We start from the raw sequence: 18,333 nt of genomic DNA, 5'->3' as shown, positions 1-18,333 counted from the left end.
TGAGGCCAGCAATCTTGAACTGATTTATCTCTCAGCATATGAAGTATTGTTGGGGCAGTAAGTGAATGCAGTGGAAACGGCTCCTCAGCCTGTTAAATATTAGCCCATTATTTTAAAGACTTGTTAAAAGCTTTATAGATATATTTCACAATTCAGCGGATTTATACTTTCCCCTAGAGGAGTTCATTCCCCCAAACACTCACAAATTGCTCATTGGCTCATTCTTACATTTGGCAGCTCTGTATTTTCCAGTTGCATGATCCATTAACTGTATAGTGCGCTGCCATATTTAAATATCTAGGATTCATCCCATGTTACCACTTAATAAAGAAGATATGAGGAAATTAGCATGTTAAGAAATAAGCAACTGATAACATTTGACCTCACCTAAAACAAAATGAAGGTCTCCTTATTCATATGGACATCAGTTTAAAAAAGTCAGATAGGGTAAATTTTATGTGTGAAAATAAATGTTAAGATGATAGAATCTTGAAACTGTGTAAAAGTGATTTGATTTCTGTTACATATCTTTCTAGCATTCTGTATGATTGAACCATAATCATTTTTGGAGATTTCAAAGTGACAGTAAATCTAACACAAAACAATATCAATTTCTTGTGAGTAAAGAGCTTTCTTCTTGATTTGGCTAACAGATTATTTTAGTGGGTTGCAAGGAGTACGTTGCTGCATAGATGGCATTTTAATAAGTGGCAAGAATGTAAGTGAACACCATAAAACTCTAGATGCAATCTTATGCAGATTGAAGAACCATAATCTGGAGTATGCAAGAGTGTTCTAGCACTTTGTGGAGTATATGGTAGAGGTGAGTGACTTCTTATCCTTTCTGATTTGGACAAAACACCCAATCTTGCCTGCATCACCAAATCCATGGTTTAATACCAACAACAACCCTATTTTAGTTAAGCCAATTAGTACAAACTAATCAATCAAAGATAGAATAAAAAGAATCTCAGAAAAAGACAAACAATGAAGAAAAGAAGAGGTAGTGTAGCAGTCTCAGTCCTCTCCACCCTAAAACGTTTGAATTTATTGATATGGTCTCTCGGAAGAAGGATGAAAGGAAGCTAAGATTCTTAGTAGAGTAAAGACTTTGACACCCTGCATACATGCTAAAGGAAAAAAAGATCTTCTGACCTATTTACAGGACATAGTTGGAATAGACGGCAAATTACCACAATAGCTCTATTCACTCCTCTATAGCAAGACCCAAAGAGTGTTAATGGGCAACTGGTGCTTTTACTCCAAAATTCTCGCTGCTGGAGTCCAACAGCAATCTATCATATCTTCCATACTCTTAAGCATCTAACTAAGGTCTCTTGGAAGTGTGGTAAGATGCCACAGACACAGCTGTATATATTCTTTCCTATAGAGATTACCACAACACATTGTAGTCTGTGTGCCCAAATGCGATAAACACCTGGATAAAGAACAGCTACCTCAGACTCAGCCTTGGCAAGACATAAATGATGTTATTTGGAAATGGGAAACACTAAAGAACTGTCTGGGTGGCTGATCTTTCTTTCCATCAAAGTGTCTCCTTCGTTGACAAAAACAATGTGAAGTTTCAGGGTCCTTTTTCTCTTAGCAATTAGTCCAGAAAACTTGTCTTATAAGTGATGAAAAATGCTTTCTTGCACACCAAGCTTGCTAGGAAATGTTACTCCTTCATCACAAATGAGGATTTGGTCTCAATGGTCCATGCATTCATCACCACCAAACTGAACTACTGTAACTCCTATATAGAATCATAGAATATCAGGGTTGGAAGGGACCCCAGAAGGTCATCTAGTCCAACCCCCTGCTCAAAGCAGGACCAATTCCCAGTTAAATCATCCCAGCCAGTGCTTTGTCAAGCCTGACCTTAAAAACCTCTAAGGAAGGAGATTCTACCACCTCCCTAGGTAACGCATTCCAGTGTTTCACCACCCTCTTAGTGAAAAAGTTTTTCCTAATATCCAATCTAAACCTCCCCCACTGCAACTTGAGACCATTAGTCCTCGTTCTGTCATCTGCTACAATTGAGAACAGTCTAGAGCCATCCTCTTTGGAACCCCCTTTCAGGTAGTTGAAAGCAGCTATCAAATCCCTCCTCATTCTTCTCTTCTGCAGGCTAAACAATCCCAGCTCCCTCAGCCTCTCCTCATAAGTCATGTGTTCCAGTCCCCTAATCATTTTTGTTGCCCTTCGCTGGACTCTCTCCAATTTATCCACATCCTTCTTGAAGTGTGGGGCCCAAAACTGGACACAGTACTCCAGATGAGGCCTCACCAATGTTGAATAGAGGGGAACGATCACGTCCCTCGATCTGCTCGCTATGCCCCTACTTATACATCCCAAAATGCCATTGGCCTTCTTGGCAACAAGGGCACACTGCTGACTCATATCCAGCTTCTCGTCCACTGTCACCCCTAGGTCCTTTTCCGCAGAACTGCTGCCTAGCCATTCGGTCCCTAGTCTGTAGCTGTGCATTGGGTTCTTCCGTCCTAAGTGCAGGACCCTGCACTTATCCTTATTGAACCTCATCAGATTTCTTTTGGCCCAATCCTCCAATTTGTCTAGGTCCTTCTGTATCCTATCCCTCCCCTCCAGCATATCTACCACTCCTCCCAGTTTAGTATCATCCGCAAATTTGCTGAGAGTGCAATCCACACCATCCTCCAGATCATTTATGAAGATATTGAACAAAACCGGTCCCAGGACCGACCCTTGGGGCACTCCACTTGATACCGGCTGCCAACTAGATATGGAGCCGTTGATCACTACCCGTTGAGCCCGACAATCTAGCCAACTTTCTACCCACCTTATAGTGCATTCATCCAGCCCGTACTTCCTTAACTTGCTGACAAGAATATCCAGGGCTGCAGATGGAAGCAATGTGGATGTCTAACTCTTGCAAAATGTGTCATCAGGATTTCTACTATGAACACTTCACCCCTGAGGTTCAGTCCCTCTGTAGCTCCCGCTCTGCTTCCTTTGCCATTTCCAGGCTTCAGTTCTGATCTTCAAGGCCAGCAATGGGTCAGGACTCAGATGTTACTACTACTATTACTACTAGATACTACTACTACTACTACAACAACAACTAGTCACCCCAATGTTGAGGATGGTATCAAAAATCACAGTTTTTACTAATGGGTGCTCACATGGCTCCATAGAGCAATTTGGGAAGAATAACATTTATCACACTGATGACAGAGCCATTTGCCTGGTTGTGTTGATTGAACTGCCTGCTGTTGTCATAGCTGGTGCTGTGCTACCAGCTGTGCAACACCGTTCTTCTCAAAGTCACGGACACCCACCCTTAAGGCATTGCACAATACAATGTGGTGAGTTGCCAGTTGCTTGAAAAATGAGTCAGAAATATTCCTCGTGTGCAGATTTTGTTAATTTTTGAAGCATTTCAACTTCCCTCCATGCTTATGTCTGCCAGAGCTTAACTGGAAATATAGAATTTGTTTTGATAGACTGGTCTCAAGCATACAAATTAGATGGCTAGTCCATCTCAAATGGGCACAAATCAAATGAGCCTCGCTACCTCACACCAGATTTTTCCAGGACTACTGTGTTGGACACTTGATTCTGGCATTTGATGCTGAGCAGTTATTGTAAGGGTTGCAAACAGAAACTGCCAAGGTTTTTAATGTGCTACTGATGATAGCCAATAGAGTACACTTCGATTTTTGGCTGTACACAGATTCTGTGTTGCTTCTAGATTTGATAAGGGCAACCATATGACCACCAATATAGCTTCACTACATCTGGAACTGGCAACTCACAAATCCAAGGATGAATCACCACGTTCTGGATAGAGCCAGAGAAAATTGTTCCGAGTTGAAGAGATTTGATGTTGGAACAAACTAATTGGAAGTGGCCAGCCTAACCTGTGGTCTGACCATTTTCAGTGGACAGCGCAAAACTCTCCTCTTATAAAGATTTCCTCCCATAACCAGATCAATGGAGTAAGTGGAGAAGAAAATAAAGTGAGTGGGGGGACACATGGCAAGCCTTCCATACCAGATCAGGAATATTATTTTATATTATATTATATTATATTATATTTATTATGTTTCCTATAGACTTCACCATGCAGTGTTCATTTATTTTGGAAGTACTTAGATAGTGTTGGGTGCTACAAAAATCCTGTAGTAGAGCCCAAGTACCAAAAATAAGGATAGGAATACGACAGGAAGGCAAGAAACATATAGGTCCATATTTGTTTTTATTGTTATTTTACTATACTAATTTGTATACCAACTCCAGTCTAATTCTAAGACTCTTCAGAAAGAGAACAAACAATGACTGGATTAATCACATAAATAGTTTCCAAGAATATTATTTTTAAATGAAGTATAATATAGTTGTCATTTACATTCTGTAGAGCTTTATATCTTCAAAGCATTTACAGTAATCTGCTAATCTTCATAACCTCCCTGTCAAGTAGTTATATATTTTCATGATTTAACAGATAGAAAAATGGAGACAGATAAAAATTAGGAGATTTGCCCAACAGCAGTCAGCAAATAAGTGACTGAGCTGGGATCAGAATTCAGAATTGCTTAATTTCATGTGTAATTAACTAGTGCACCCTGCCTCTTCCTTTAGGAATAATTTTAGACTCTCTTGTGCCTGCCCTTTTCAAGGACACACAAGAAGTTAGGAGAGTGCAAGGAATCTTTCCTCATTTCTTCAGAGGGACTAGACACAGTTGCAGTCTCTACTCAATAACTCCAGAAGCACAAACCACCTCAAAGACAGAGCAGTATGGAGGGGTCATGACTAGGTCTCTACTTCTCTTCTGCCCTGGCATACAGAGCTGGCCAAGAACCATGAAGGCATGCTCAAGGATTCTGAAGTGGTTTCTCCAGTAACACCTCAGGCACAATCCCTCCCAGATCCCCCTCTAGAGCAGTATGGCTCTAGAACACTGTGGCACAGGTACCTCTTAGTGCCAACTGGCAGAAGACTGCACAGGGTTACAGAGGTCTTCTGGGTCTCGTCTTCTAGTTCATCAAAGGGTGTCATGTAATGTCTCAACTGAAAGCCTGTCACATTAATCACCAGAATCCTTCTGAAATATATGCGTGGATGGTATGTAAGGAGGGGTGTGTGTGTGTGGGTATACTGAAAATTATGCTCTTAAGGTCTGTGAGTTGGGACGGGTCACTGAAGTTGATAAAGTTCTTACAGGCAGAAGATGCTTGTAGAATCATAGAAGTGTAGGACTGGAAGGGACCTCAATAGGTCATCAAGTTTAGGTCCTCTGCACTCAAGGCAGGACTAAGTAATATGTGCATGTCTAGCTACATGTAAATTGAGTAATGTGTAATTCACAATGAATGCCTATTTGCAGTCTGAGGAAAATGCTAATCAAGAGATAGCAATGTCTCCAAGAGAGAGTCTATACAGGTGAAACATGCAGAAGAGGTTACCCTATTTACTAGTGAAGACAATAGATGATTTGAACTATATCTGGGGCTGCAGAGGTACAGCCAGGTATCCTTCACCTAAGGAAGAAGCTGTCAGCTGGCTTGTCTTATGAATGGGGGAATCACAGCAGGTCTGAATGTTTAATGGTGGGAGAAAACCTTTGGGTAAGTTATCCTTTATGAAACAGGAGAATGTCTTGTTAAATTTAGGTTCTAGAATGTGTGTAATGATTTTAATATATATATATATATATATATATATATATATATATATATATATATATATATATATATATATATATATAATCATTTATTTCCAGGTTTCAGAGTGGTAGCCGTGTTAGTCTGTATCAGCAAAAAGAACGAGGAGTACTTGTGGCACCTTAGAGACTAACAAATTTATTTGAGCATAAGCTTTCACTTGGGTTTTAGCCCTTTGAGAGTGTTAGTTGAAAAGGGAGTTGTTGTTTTTCCAACGAAATGAGCTAAGAGCTCTTTCCCTTTATTAGATTGTCTTTAGTGATCTTGCCTAGAGAAAACAAACTTTTAGTGGGCACAAAAGAAAGAGTTTGTGAAAGTGTTTTTTCTTCAGAAAAAGGGTTTCATATGGTGACTGCAATTCTGTGTACAGAAAACACAACTCTGTAATTATGTGATTCTCTATAGCGGAAGCATTTGAAGTATAAGATATCTTTTTTCCTTCCAGGTGACTAATATATTCCTGTGATTTCTCACCCTCCCCTGCACATATTTGGGAGTTACCACTGACCAAACAGCTAAAGCCAGCTGTTTCATTTACACCTACTAGCAATACTGTTTTTTAAATCTGATTCTACCTGATTTCCAATCTTTAAGCAAAGACATAGAAATATGGTTCTTTTCCATAAAACTAATTCTATAAATCAACAATCGCGAAAAATCAAACATCACCATTAGCATTTAATGACTTTTCTGGAATTTTCTGCATGGGAGGGGAGTTGGACAATAACATCTCAAATATTTATTGCTCTTGTTGCTTTTATAAAGTATCAAAGTAGCATAGACAGACTGCTCCTTTACAGGGAAAAACTGTTTTTCGCAATGCAGCTTTCTCATCAGCTGAAATTTTTTGCCAGTTTTCAGATCCTCAACACATGTTTCATTGTTATATTGCTCTGATCTCTGATATGATGCAACATAAAAGGATATGGTGAAACAATCAAAAACAGTTTATAGTGTCTACTGTTAATTTATATATTCTGTATATAGGTATTTATTTTTTTTAATTACTGTGTATGAATTAGTGAAGGAGATATCAGCTAGAGGGAGGAAAAAAAATTACTTGTTGATTGTACAAAACTAGGCTTATGTTGTGATGCTTCCCTCTGCATCATGACCTTCTGAAAGAAACCAGAAACAGTGACATTCTTACAATCTTTCTGATAAGATTAAAATAGATAGCTGCTATTATTTCACAAGGGTTTTTTGACTGTGCAATTTCATAGGTGTTGCAAAGTTGTAGATCTTGTTCTCCTGCATCACATCATAAACTGATAAGATATGACTTGACACACTGCAAGTCAGCATACACATTCAGAATAAAAACTTATTTTGGCGTCCCCTTAGAGTGGACCCTTAGAGTTTGCATTTTCAGGGGTAAATAGCACAGATCCTCCTTGCTTCTTTCTCTTTCTTGCCCCGATCTGTTTTGCACTGAAACTGATGAAAATACTCCTGCTTTCTTCCATCAATACTGGATCAGGCCCTGTGTCCCTTCTACTGGGTTTGAAAAACTGTCAAAGGAAAACCTTTTAGAAGGATGGTTGCATTAAATCTGCTGATTGAGTACTGTTGCTTGAGGTTCAAAAAATTCCAAGGCAATTGAAACAGTCATTCATGTCAAGTTGTTAGGAAATGGCAGAGAAGACAGCAGTGTGGGTCCTTAGATCCCACTGGGTAGAAGCAAAGCACCACTGCATGGGAGGTATGAAAAAAGAAGAGAGAAAGTGACACAATGGCACAGTTACGAAGATACATTCTGGAGAACAAGAGAAGCAGAATTTATACACTTGGTCCGGGTCACAGCTTTGAAAAAGAACCATTCTGTTTTTTAATTTAATGTATTTATTATAAAATGCCATTTTTGCTTTGATCATTATCTTGCAATAAATCATCAAATGGTGGGGTGTTATAATTTGTTTAAAAATAAAAAAGAATGCTGATAATATCTAATGTTAAAAGTTGCACTATTTAATCTCTCTCATTCTTTCCCCATACCTCATCTATCTCTCTGTGCATTTCTAGGAAGTCCATAACAATAGTACCTAAATCTCATATCTAGATACTATAATTATTGTCCCATAAAAATGTACTCCATAATTTTAGGCTGTTTTCTAAATTAAACAAGTCCTGGATTTTGCCTTCTTGGAGAAATGTTGTTGGCACAACTATTGTTTATCCTGATGTCACTGAGTCACCAGGTCAATGCACTGGAAGTACTCCCTACGAAGCCAGTCAGGACTCTGGGGGATCATGCCTCCTCTCTCTGGGTACACTGTCTCCAGGGCAAGAAGCTTACACAGCTTCGACCTTCCTGGGTCTGACCTCAGAGCACTAATGCATCCCCTTCCACACCTCGTGCTTCCCGCAGAGAGTCCGCCCGGGTGGAACTCATGGGGAAGCCAGAAGGCCCTGCACACCAATGCCACAGTCAGCAGTGACTCTCAGACAGCTGGTAAAACAGAAGGTTTATTAGTCAACAGGAACACAGAGTAGGGCAGAACTTGTTAGCACAGAAATCAGTGACTTTCAGCCAAGTCCATCTTGGCGGGAGGGGAGCCCAGAGCCAGGGCTCTGGTCCTCCCCTTGAGCCCCAAGCCAGCCGACACTGGCTCGCTTCCAGCTGCCTGGCTCATGCCCTACCCATTGCTCCTCCTCCAGCCTTTGTCTCGCTTCCTGGGCCAGAGTCACCTGGTCGCATTCCTCTCCTGGGTCTCAGGCTACGAAGGGGCCTCCACAGCATCCATACAGGGAGCTCTGGAGCAGCCTCCACAAAAGGCACACACAGCATCCATGCAAAACAGCAGGACACACTTAACATAACAAGGGGAAATCCTCACTTTGTCACACCTGACTAAAGAGGTAACTGTTGCTATACTGCCACCCCCTAACCCAATCACCAATCTACTATCCTCTCTTCTTTTAAATCCCTCCTTAAAAGTTTTCTCTGCAATGTTGCCAACAAGCAGCAAGTTAATTGATTAAAAAACTAAAACTTACCAAGATGTATACATGCCCAGACTGAGTCATCATGTGAACTTTATATTATTGTCATCATTGTACTACCTACCTTATCCTTATATACTTTCAAAATATCCTTTTATTTGTCACTTTCTCATTGGATTACATCCAATCTTAGAGCAAATGGGGCAGGGTCCCCCCCCCCCTTTTATATGTCTCTCTAACACACGAGAATATTTTGTACTCTACAGAAAAATAAAGAATATTTAGGAGTTTTGACTACAAAACTAAAAAAACAGGAATTATATTTTGTTATCGTATATAGTTTGGTGTTGAAAGAAGAGAACAAGATCACAAGGATATTGACTTGACAGTTTGCAGTGAATAGTGACCAAGTTCAAATCTGTTTGGAAATAATTCTTATGTTGAGACAGCTGAATTACATTAACTTGACAGTTTGTAAGGTGTCAGACACCTTACCTAACTTACATCCAAGTTCACAGAGCACATAGCCACCTGTGCTTTGAGTATGATCCTGTGACAAGGTGGGTGCATGAATTGGAACCATGCTGCCCTTTAATTTTCCTATATGGCAGTACAGCTGAAGAAAATCAGATATGGAGCTAAATTACCTACCATCACCTGGAGAAAAAAGTTTTAGGGGTCTGAGTGAACAATTTTTTAACTTAAATTTATTTATTGACACCAAAAATATGTGAGTGCAGTAGGAATTACTATTTAACATATATAGTTGCTTAGAGCTGAGCAAAATTTGGATTTCCAACCTGGTGTTTCAGTCTGATATTTCAACATTTGTTTTCTTTCCAAATTGGGATTAAAAGTTAAGATTTGGAAATTTTTCATCAATTGGAAATTCAAAAAAGTTTTCATCCAGACTTGTCAAAACATTCTGTGTTGATCGCAAATGTTGAAACGAAACATTTCCAAAATTAAAATGTTTCCCTGCTGTTTGTTGAACTGACCTAAACTGCTTTGCATCAGTTCAGTATTAAATTTAATTTCCCCATAGTAATGCATTATCTTATGGGAGTTGTAATTCAGGAGACTTATGCTTCCATTCTCCCCTATAGGCTGATCTATAGGCTTCCTAGCCAGATTACATCTCCCTTTAATGAACCACACAGCTCAGTCAGAGGGAAATCTGCATTGCATTATGAGAAATATAATCCTCAAGGGAGCTTAGCCCATGGAGAGAGCAGTGGTTTGAACTATAAATTCCCTAAGGTAATGTGGCAAGAGTGAGAAATAAAGTCGAATGTTTTGTTGAACTTCCCCAGGGAACAAATCATTAGAATGATCTTCTTAATATCAGCTTTATTCCCACTTATTATTAATTATTATTATTTGAAATATAGTAACACCTTGGGATCCCAGCTCTGTGTGGGGTCCCATTGTGATAGGCACTGTACAAACACACTACAAAAAAGATTGCACCTTCCCCCAAAAGCTTAAAATCTAAGTAGAAAACCAGAGATAGGTGTATGTGGGAAACAAAAACTGCAAGGTAACAATGAGACAAAATAGGGTTAATATGATAACTAGTGGACACAGCACTGGGAAAAAAATGTTTTGGGGATGTGACTAACCTCTTTTAATATAATTTTTTTTTTTATTGTTGGCAGTAGAGAGTTTTATGGAGAGAGATAAAGGGAGTCAATGAGCTGGCATTATAGATCTTTACAGGAAACTCCTTTGATGCAGGAGTTTGTGGCAGGGGAAAAGGTGTAAAGGGTGTTTGTTCGAAAATGTAAGAAATGAGTGGTGAGAGCTGATGACATTGGCGGAGCATACATGGGTAATTAATGTCTTAATGGCATATCGATCATGATAGATATTTTGGGTATAGACCATGAAGGTGCCTTGGAAACAAAGGCTAGTTTTATGTTTAATGTGGTGGAAAAGGTGGAGACGGTGGTCAGAATGCAAAGAGAAAGGTAAGAAGCGTGAATGACTAAGCTGGAAAATGATCTTTGTGACAGAATTTTGAATGGGCATAAGTGGGATAAGATTATGTTTGTCAAGTCTAGAGAGGAGGAAACACACAGTTGTTCAGATGTGAGATTGTGAGGGTCTGAACAAGAGATTTATTTGATAGACAGTGAGGAAAGGATGGGTATATAGATGTGATACAGGAATAAACAGTAGGATTTAGACATGATCTGGAAGATCTCTGGAAAGGGCTGAGTCACAGATACACCCAAGTTGTGGGTCTGAGTGACAGAGAGTATGGTGGTGGTGTTCATGGTGACTGAGAATGGGAAGAGCTTGGCTGGAAAAGATTAAGAGTTTAGTTTGGTCATGTTGAACTTAAATTGACAGCTGAATATCTATGATGAGATGTCAGACTGAGATTTTAACTTGGTCAGAAAGAGATAGGTACAAAACAGAAAGGTCGACCCGTGAGTCATCAGCACAGAGATGACAGATGAGATTGTATTTGAGAATGAGATTGCCCAGAGACAAGCTAGAGGGAGAAAAGGGAAGGGTCAAGGATTGAGCTCCCACAGAAAACTACAGGGGGGATGAGAAATATTCTTCAAACAAAACATTGAAGGAGTGGTTAGAGAAGTTGGAGGAGAACCAGGAAAGGACAAATTCATGAAATCCAGGGGAGGATTAGATTTCAAAAAGACAAGTATGGTCAACTGTGTCAACGTCAGCCAGCAGATTATGATGGATGAGAATGGAGTACTGATTCTAATCTTTGGCTAGGAAGAGGTCCTTAGACACTCGTGAGAACAATTTTAATGAAGTGCAAGGGCCAGAAGCCAGACTGAAGGAATAGAGGAAATATTTGTAGTGAAGGAAATTACCCTAGTAATATTTCCACCAGAAATGCTCTGCTGTGTGAGATGAGTCATTTTCCATTATACAAGGCTATCATAATGTCACACAGACAGTACCCACTAGTGACCAGAATTATGGTACAAAATACATGCTGGGGTATTGTAGTGTATGCATATAGAAAAACTGGGTGGCTACTGCCTGTAGAATGGGCCTATTGGATGAAGTGTGAATTTCCACTACATCACAACCTCCTGCTTCATCTGGTTGCAGAAAAATCTGTGCTTTAACTGAAACCCTGGGGGAATTCTTTGTGCAACATAAAACCAAATAAAATGGACACAGACTTTCAGGCCTGATTGAGAATGTTTTTCTGTACCAAATTGGGATGTCCAGGAAGGAGAGTGCTTGAGGTAAATGGCCTCATGCTTGTCTTCCTCTTGTTATGGGAGAACATGAACCCAATGGGAGAGAAAAGTTCTTTAACTACTCTTCTGTGACAGCATGCAGTTTATTTAATATTACTTAAAAAAGGTATAAGAATATTAAGTTTACAAATTCAAGCACTCAAAAGTTAAGAAATGATATAAAGAACTTAATTTGGTCCCCTGCATTTGCATCATGCATTTTTCAAGTCTCTTTTCCAAAGCATAGATGTGCTGGAGTTCTGAATGAAGTGGTGATAAGACTTTTTTTTTAATGTAGCCAAAACAATGTATTTTCTCCTTATCTCATTCTGAGAAATGACTGAAACATTTTAGCTCAAACTTTCCAAAAAATTGTGCCTGTGGCAGATACCCAACATTGGAGATTTCAGTCTGAGTGGTCAAAGTTTGGCAAAGTTATAAGCAACTGAAAGTAGGGTCTCAGAAAGTGTCTGCCCAACTTAACTATAGGTGTTGCTAACTGTGCCACCTATAATATCCCTGGCAGCGTGTTGCTTACCCAGTCCACATATGGGCAATGTGGTTTGCTGGAAAATGATGCAACTGTGAAGGCTGATCCAAAATCTGCTAATGAATATGTAATCAGTTAATGGATATATAATCAGTCTTTTGACCACAGGTCTCTATTTCAGAATTCAGGTATATGTCCTTTGTGCTCATAAGGGATGCTATACTGTCTCCTTCACTATTCTGAAAAACTCTAGCAAAACAGTTCTGGGGGCGGGGGGAGGAATCTTAGCAGTTGCCATGATGGAGCAAGAGCAACCACCAGTTTTGGAATCCTTGACTTCTATGTTGGAGATTTAAATAAGATCAAACACCAACATCTTTCCACAGGCAGCATTGAATAACAGGGACTGGGCGATGATCTAGGATTCTACACTGAGGGGCAAATTGTAAAAACCTAAATAGGTAGCTCCTGTTAGTATTTTTGGCCTTTCTCAATGCACTCAGCAAGAGTCAGCTGGGTTGCAGAATCTTGCAGACACCTGACAGTATGCATGTGGTGCTATTGGCATTTGTGGCCTGTCTCCTGAAAGGATGCGCTTGCTCCAAAAATTTGCCCTTAAGTTCCCCTTCATTTGAGGCAGGCTGCTGCTCACACGGTTTTGGCTGGTGGTGGTGGTGATGGTCATTGTTGTTGTTTTTGTATCTACACATTGCTACAATAGTGATTTATGTGGTTTTATATAGAAGTTAACAGCTAATCAACTGCCAAGGTATCATAGACATCCCCAAATCCAAATGCACCTGAATTTTTGGGGCATTCAGGTCTGGAATCCATACTCCTTGGTTGTAAAATTATTTAATCTCTTTCAGGATTGTTTTTATTTTTTTTAGGGGAGTAGATTTAGCACTTGGGAAGAACATGGCCACCAGTTAAAGTACAAGGATTTCAGTGATGATACAGATTTGTTCTGAGGAATTCATTGGTGTTTGGATCAAGCCCCAACTTGTGGATTTATCAGAACCTTCAGTTCTATTTAGGTTTTTCTAGTCCTAATTTTGATAGTGACTATTTAACATTATTTTAAGTTTTTTATTGGTGATAGCTGTTTAGTAGCAGCGAATGAATGTACGTCTAATCCTTGTGACCCAGACAGTAGCCTTTATTGTGAAGCTCTAATACATAGCTTCAGAAGTATCTGACATCTAGGATATAAGGGACAATGTTGTTAAATTCCTGTAAGTCATTGTGTAGATGGACCATGTCAGAATGAATTGAATGAATGAAACTGTGAAGATCTCCCTGGGGAGTTTAAGTATCGCAGTTTGGTGGATAAGAATCACTTTTGCCATGAAGCATTTGGGCTTGTCAAAAAAAAAAATACCTGAAGAATTTAAATGGGACACCTCTGGAAAATAAATTATAATGTCAAGTATGTATTGATGGGTTATAGGGGGAATTATATAAGTGGCTGTTAATTGAATTTTTATTCAATCTTTATATGATGGTATATAATTTATACCATCTTTATATGATTTTAAGCATTCCTGCTGATTCTGTTTTGCTGACAAACTTTTTGCAAATATCTATCTGTGTGACTTTTGTTTTATGGTCCCAAACTCTACTCTGTTTTTTCATGTAGTGTAAATGTGGCAGTATTTTCTTTTAAGTATTTAGGTCTCAGTTTTATACTAGCTAAACAAAGATCTGTGCATTTTAAGATTTTGAGATAATAAGCTGATTTTTTAAAATCGTCATTAATACATACAGTCATCACCAATAAAATATTTGCTATTGATTAATGTTACTATGATATTCCATCCTCATATTAATTTTGTTTATGTGAATGTTAGGGAATACTAGAGACTGTTATACAAGTGAGGATTCCTAACTTGCAAAATGCTTTAGCCATTAACCCAAAAAGCACCCTATCTTCTGGGGCTGGGAGTTATTGACATAAAGTCAGCTATGTCATATTTGTACCAACTAAGGATTCTCTCAGAGCAGGATAATCTCAGTTGCATCTTTAGGACAGCTTTAAGGTTGTTTAAGGCACAAAATGCCGTTAACTTAGGCTAAGATCTGGCCCCAAATGTTTATTTTTATAGAAATTTGGCACATAATATTCAGTAAGAGTATATCTTTATAAAATCCCTTGGAAAAGCTGAGATTCCAAACACTCTTTGCTAACAAGATACTGACAGCACCTAGCATATGTGGAAGTTATGTGATTATTAAAAGTAGCCATGCTTTTGCATGCTGCTTTACATTATACACATTTGAAAAGTATCTGGGATTCATTTGCCTGAGAAGTGCTGAAAGGGCAAAGTATTTTATCGTACCATAGATAGAATTTCAAAGGATATAAGTAATGACTAGAAAGCCACATAAAACAAAATGTCAGGAACAGGTCCATATCTCATTTATGTTTGTCTTCTTCGATAAAAAATGATAATAATTTTACTTGTATTTTGCTCTAAATTTAATTTTTGTTCACTTTTTTATTTTGACAGGGTTTACTGGTCAGTTTTGTGAAGTAAACATTGATGATTGCCTGTCACAACCTTGTGGAGTACTCAGCATTTGCAAAGATAAATTGGATGGCTATCTTTGTTTCTGTGCACCTGGTTTTATAGGTAGGTTCAGCCCTGACAGTAACTGAAAACTAATCATTAATATGGAAGAAAACTGATATACAGTAGTAAATGACTTCTCCTCGAAGCCGCACATCAAAGACTTGGCTGGAGTGCATGGCTTACCATCTGTTCTTGAGCAGAGACTAAGTAGTCCGAAACCACAGAAAATAAGGTAATTCAGGACTAGTAACATACAATTTAGCCATGTGAGTCTGATTAGGTGAACATAAGAATGGCCATACTGGGTCAGACCAAAGATCCATCCAGCCCAGTATCCTGTCTACCGACAGTGGCCAATGCCAGGTGCCCCAGAGGGAGTGAACTTAACAGGTAATGATCTAGTGATCTCTCTCCTGCCATCCATCTCCACCGTCTAACAAACAGAGGCTGGGGACACCATTCCTTACCCATCCTGGCTAATAGCCATTAATGGCCTTAACCTTCGTGAATTTATCCAGTTCTCTTTTAAACCCTGTTACAGTCCTAGCCTTCACGACCTCCTCAGGCAGGGAGGTTGACTGTGCACCGAGTGAAGAAGAACTTCCTTTTATTTGTTTTAAACCTGCTACCCATTAATTTCATTTGGTGGCCCCTAGTTCTGATATTATGGGAACAAGTAAATAACTTTTCCTTATTCACTTTCTCCATACCACCCATGATTTTATATACCTCTATCATATCCCTCCTTAGTCTCCTCTTTTCCAAGCGGAAAAGTCCTAGCCTCTTTAATTTCTCTAATATGGGACCTGGTCCAGACCCCTAATCATTTCAGTTGCCCTTTTCTGAACCTTTTCTAATGCCAGTATATCTTTTTTGAGAAGTGGGGACCACATCTGTACACAGTATTCAAGATGTGGGCATACCATGGATTTATATAAGGGCAATGAGATATTCTCCGTCTTATTCTCTATCCCTTTTTTTAATGATTCCTAACATCCCGTTTGCTTGTTTGACTGCCGCTGCACACTGCGTGGACGTCTTCAGAAAACTATCCGCAATGAGTCCAAGATCTTTCTCCTGATTAGTTGTAGCTAAATTAGACCCCATCATATTGTATGTATAGTTGGGGTTATTTTTTTCAATGTGCAGAACTTTACTTTCATCTACATTAAATTTCATTTGCCATTTTGTCGCCCAATCACTTAGTTTTGTGAGATCTTTTTGAAGTTCTTCGCAGTCTGCTTTGGTCTTAACTATCTTGAGCAGTTTAGTTTTATTTGCAAACTTTGCCACCTCACTGTTTACCCCTTTCTCCAGATCATTTATGAATAAATTGAATGGGATTGGTCCTAGGACTGACCCTTGGGGAACACCACTAGTTACCCCTCTCCATTCTGAAAGGCGTAAAAAAAAGGTGAAAGCAGCCTCTGCTTACTCGCACACAAGCCTACCCAGTTGTAGAGTCTACAGACTGCAAGAGAGTATTCCACTGCAATAACTGGTGTTTAATACCAGTTTAGGTATTATGGATGGGATCCACGAAGGGACTTAGGTGTTGCAACTGTTAGGACCGTCACAGTGCCAAACTTTTTGGTGGCTAGAGAATTATGGAACAACACTGAAATCCACAAAGCCAAGATAGCTGCCCAGCTCCCTATACAATGAAAAGGGAGAGATACCTGTCTTAGAATGTAATCATTCTATATCTGACCTATCAGTCCGCATCCTCAAAGGCACCTGCCCAACACTTTAAAAGATGAGCCTGGGAGCTTAAATTGATAACTTTGCTAGACACTAAAAATCATGGACTGATTAGAGCCAGTGGATTTATGGCTTATAACAACAATCTATATAACCCAATAGCATTCCCCCACCTCTGCCTCCCACCTCCCCAGTGACTTGAGGGGTGTTAATGGGCCACATCACCTTGAATTGTGCCTTGAAATATGTGATCAGTTCTTATGGACTGTTCTTAAAAATCTCTAGTGATGAGGATTGCAAACCATTCCTAGGTAGCCAGTCCCAATGCTTATGTACCTTTATAGCTAGAAAGTTTTTTCTTAATATTTAACCTAAATCTCCTTTGCTGCATGCTAAACTGATTTCTTTTTGTCTTACCCTCAGCAAACATGGAAAGAAATCATGTTACTTACCTCACTGTGACTGTGACTCTTCAAGATGTTCAGTATATGTGGATCCTGTGACCCAACCTCCTTCTCCACAGCTCAGAATCTTGGATCCAGATTCAGGGCAGTGAAGGAACTGAGTAGTAGCTGAGGTGGTTCCATTCTTTATGCTCTCAGGAGTGGGGGCAGCAAGGCAGGCAGGGCACATGTGCTGTCCTAGTGGATTAAGCTGTTAAAGAAACTTCTTTCCTATGAGTGGGGCACACGCGCACCAAGAGTGGAAGCCACGTGTGCAGAACATCTTGAAAAATCACAGCTGCTGTAGATGACTAACTGTTCTTTTTCATAACTGATACATTGTTTATTTTTTGTTTGTTGTTTTTTTAAATTACTATTCTAGTACAGCAGTCAAACATCAAACCTCAGTATTACAGCTGGTTTGTTTATTATTTTCATAATATATAACAACATGAGAACAACCATGCTGGGTCAGACTAGTGGTCCATCTAGCCCAGTGTCTTCTGACCGTGGCTAATGCTAGATGCTTCACCAAGAATGAACAGAACAGGGCAATTATCAAACGATCCGTCCTCTGTTGTCCTGTTCAAGCATCTAGTAGTCAAAGGCTGAGGAACACCCAGAGCATGGAGTTGCATCCCTGACCACATTGGCTAATAGCCAATGGTGGACCTATTCTCCATGAACATGCCTAATACTTATTTTAACCTAGTTATAATTTTGGCCCTCACAATATCCCTTGGCAACAAGTTCCCCAGGATGACTGTATATTTTGTGGAGAAAAACTTCCTTTTCTTTGTTTTAAAACTGCTCCCTATTAATTTCATTGGGTGATGCCTTGCTAATGTGTTCTGTAAAGGGGTAAATAACACTTCCCTATTCACTTTTTCCACATCAATCATGATTTTATAGACCACTAACATATCCCCACATAGTCATCTCTTTTCCAAGATGAACAGTCCCAGTCTTTTTAATCTCTCCTCACATGGAAGCTGTTCCATGCCCCTAATCATTTTTGTTGCTCTCCTCTGTACCTTTTCCAATTCTAATATATATCTTTTTTTTAAATGGGGTTCATGCTATCTGGAGTGGCTCACAACTTTGAGTGCTTGCTTCAGGTTACATTGTCAGAAAATAAGGGCAGACACTCCAAACTAATGGTGTGTAATATAATTAGATTTCACCAAGTCAGTAAAAAATGTTAACTCATGGATCACTATACCAGTCTTACCATGGAGACACAGACAG

The 18,333-nt window shown here is 39.4% G+C and overlaps 1 protein-coding gene across 1 annotated transcript in view; it reads left to right on the top strand.

Annotated features, from left to right (window-relative positions):
• The window catches only part of EYS (eyes shut homolog), a 453,978-nt gene that overhangs the window by 271,406 nt on the left and 164,239 nt on the right, over window positions 1-18,333 (top strand). The window contains exon 7 of the mRNA XM_073336354.1: window positions 14,879-15,001. Within this exon, the coding sequence (XP_073192455.1) occupies window positions 14,879-15,001 (123 nt within the window). The remainder of the gene's footprint in view (window positions 1-14,878; window positions 15,002-18,333) is intronic.

The sequence above is a fragment of the Lepidochelys kempii genome, chromosome 3 (assembly GCF_965140265.1).
Source record: "Lepidochelys kempii isolate rLepKem1 chromosome 3, rLepKem1.hap2, whole genome shotgun sequence".
Lineage (NCBI taxonomy): Eukaryota > Metazoa > Chordata > Testudines > Cheloniidae > Lepidochelys > Lepidochelys kempii.
Note: the sequence above shows the minus strand (reverse complement) of the source record. Positions and strands in the feature narration are given on the sequence as shown.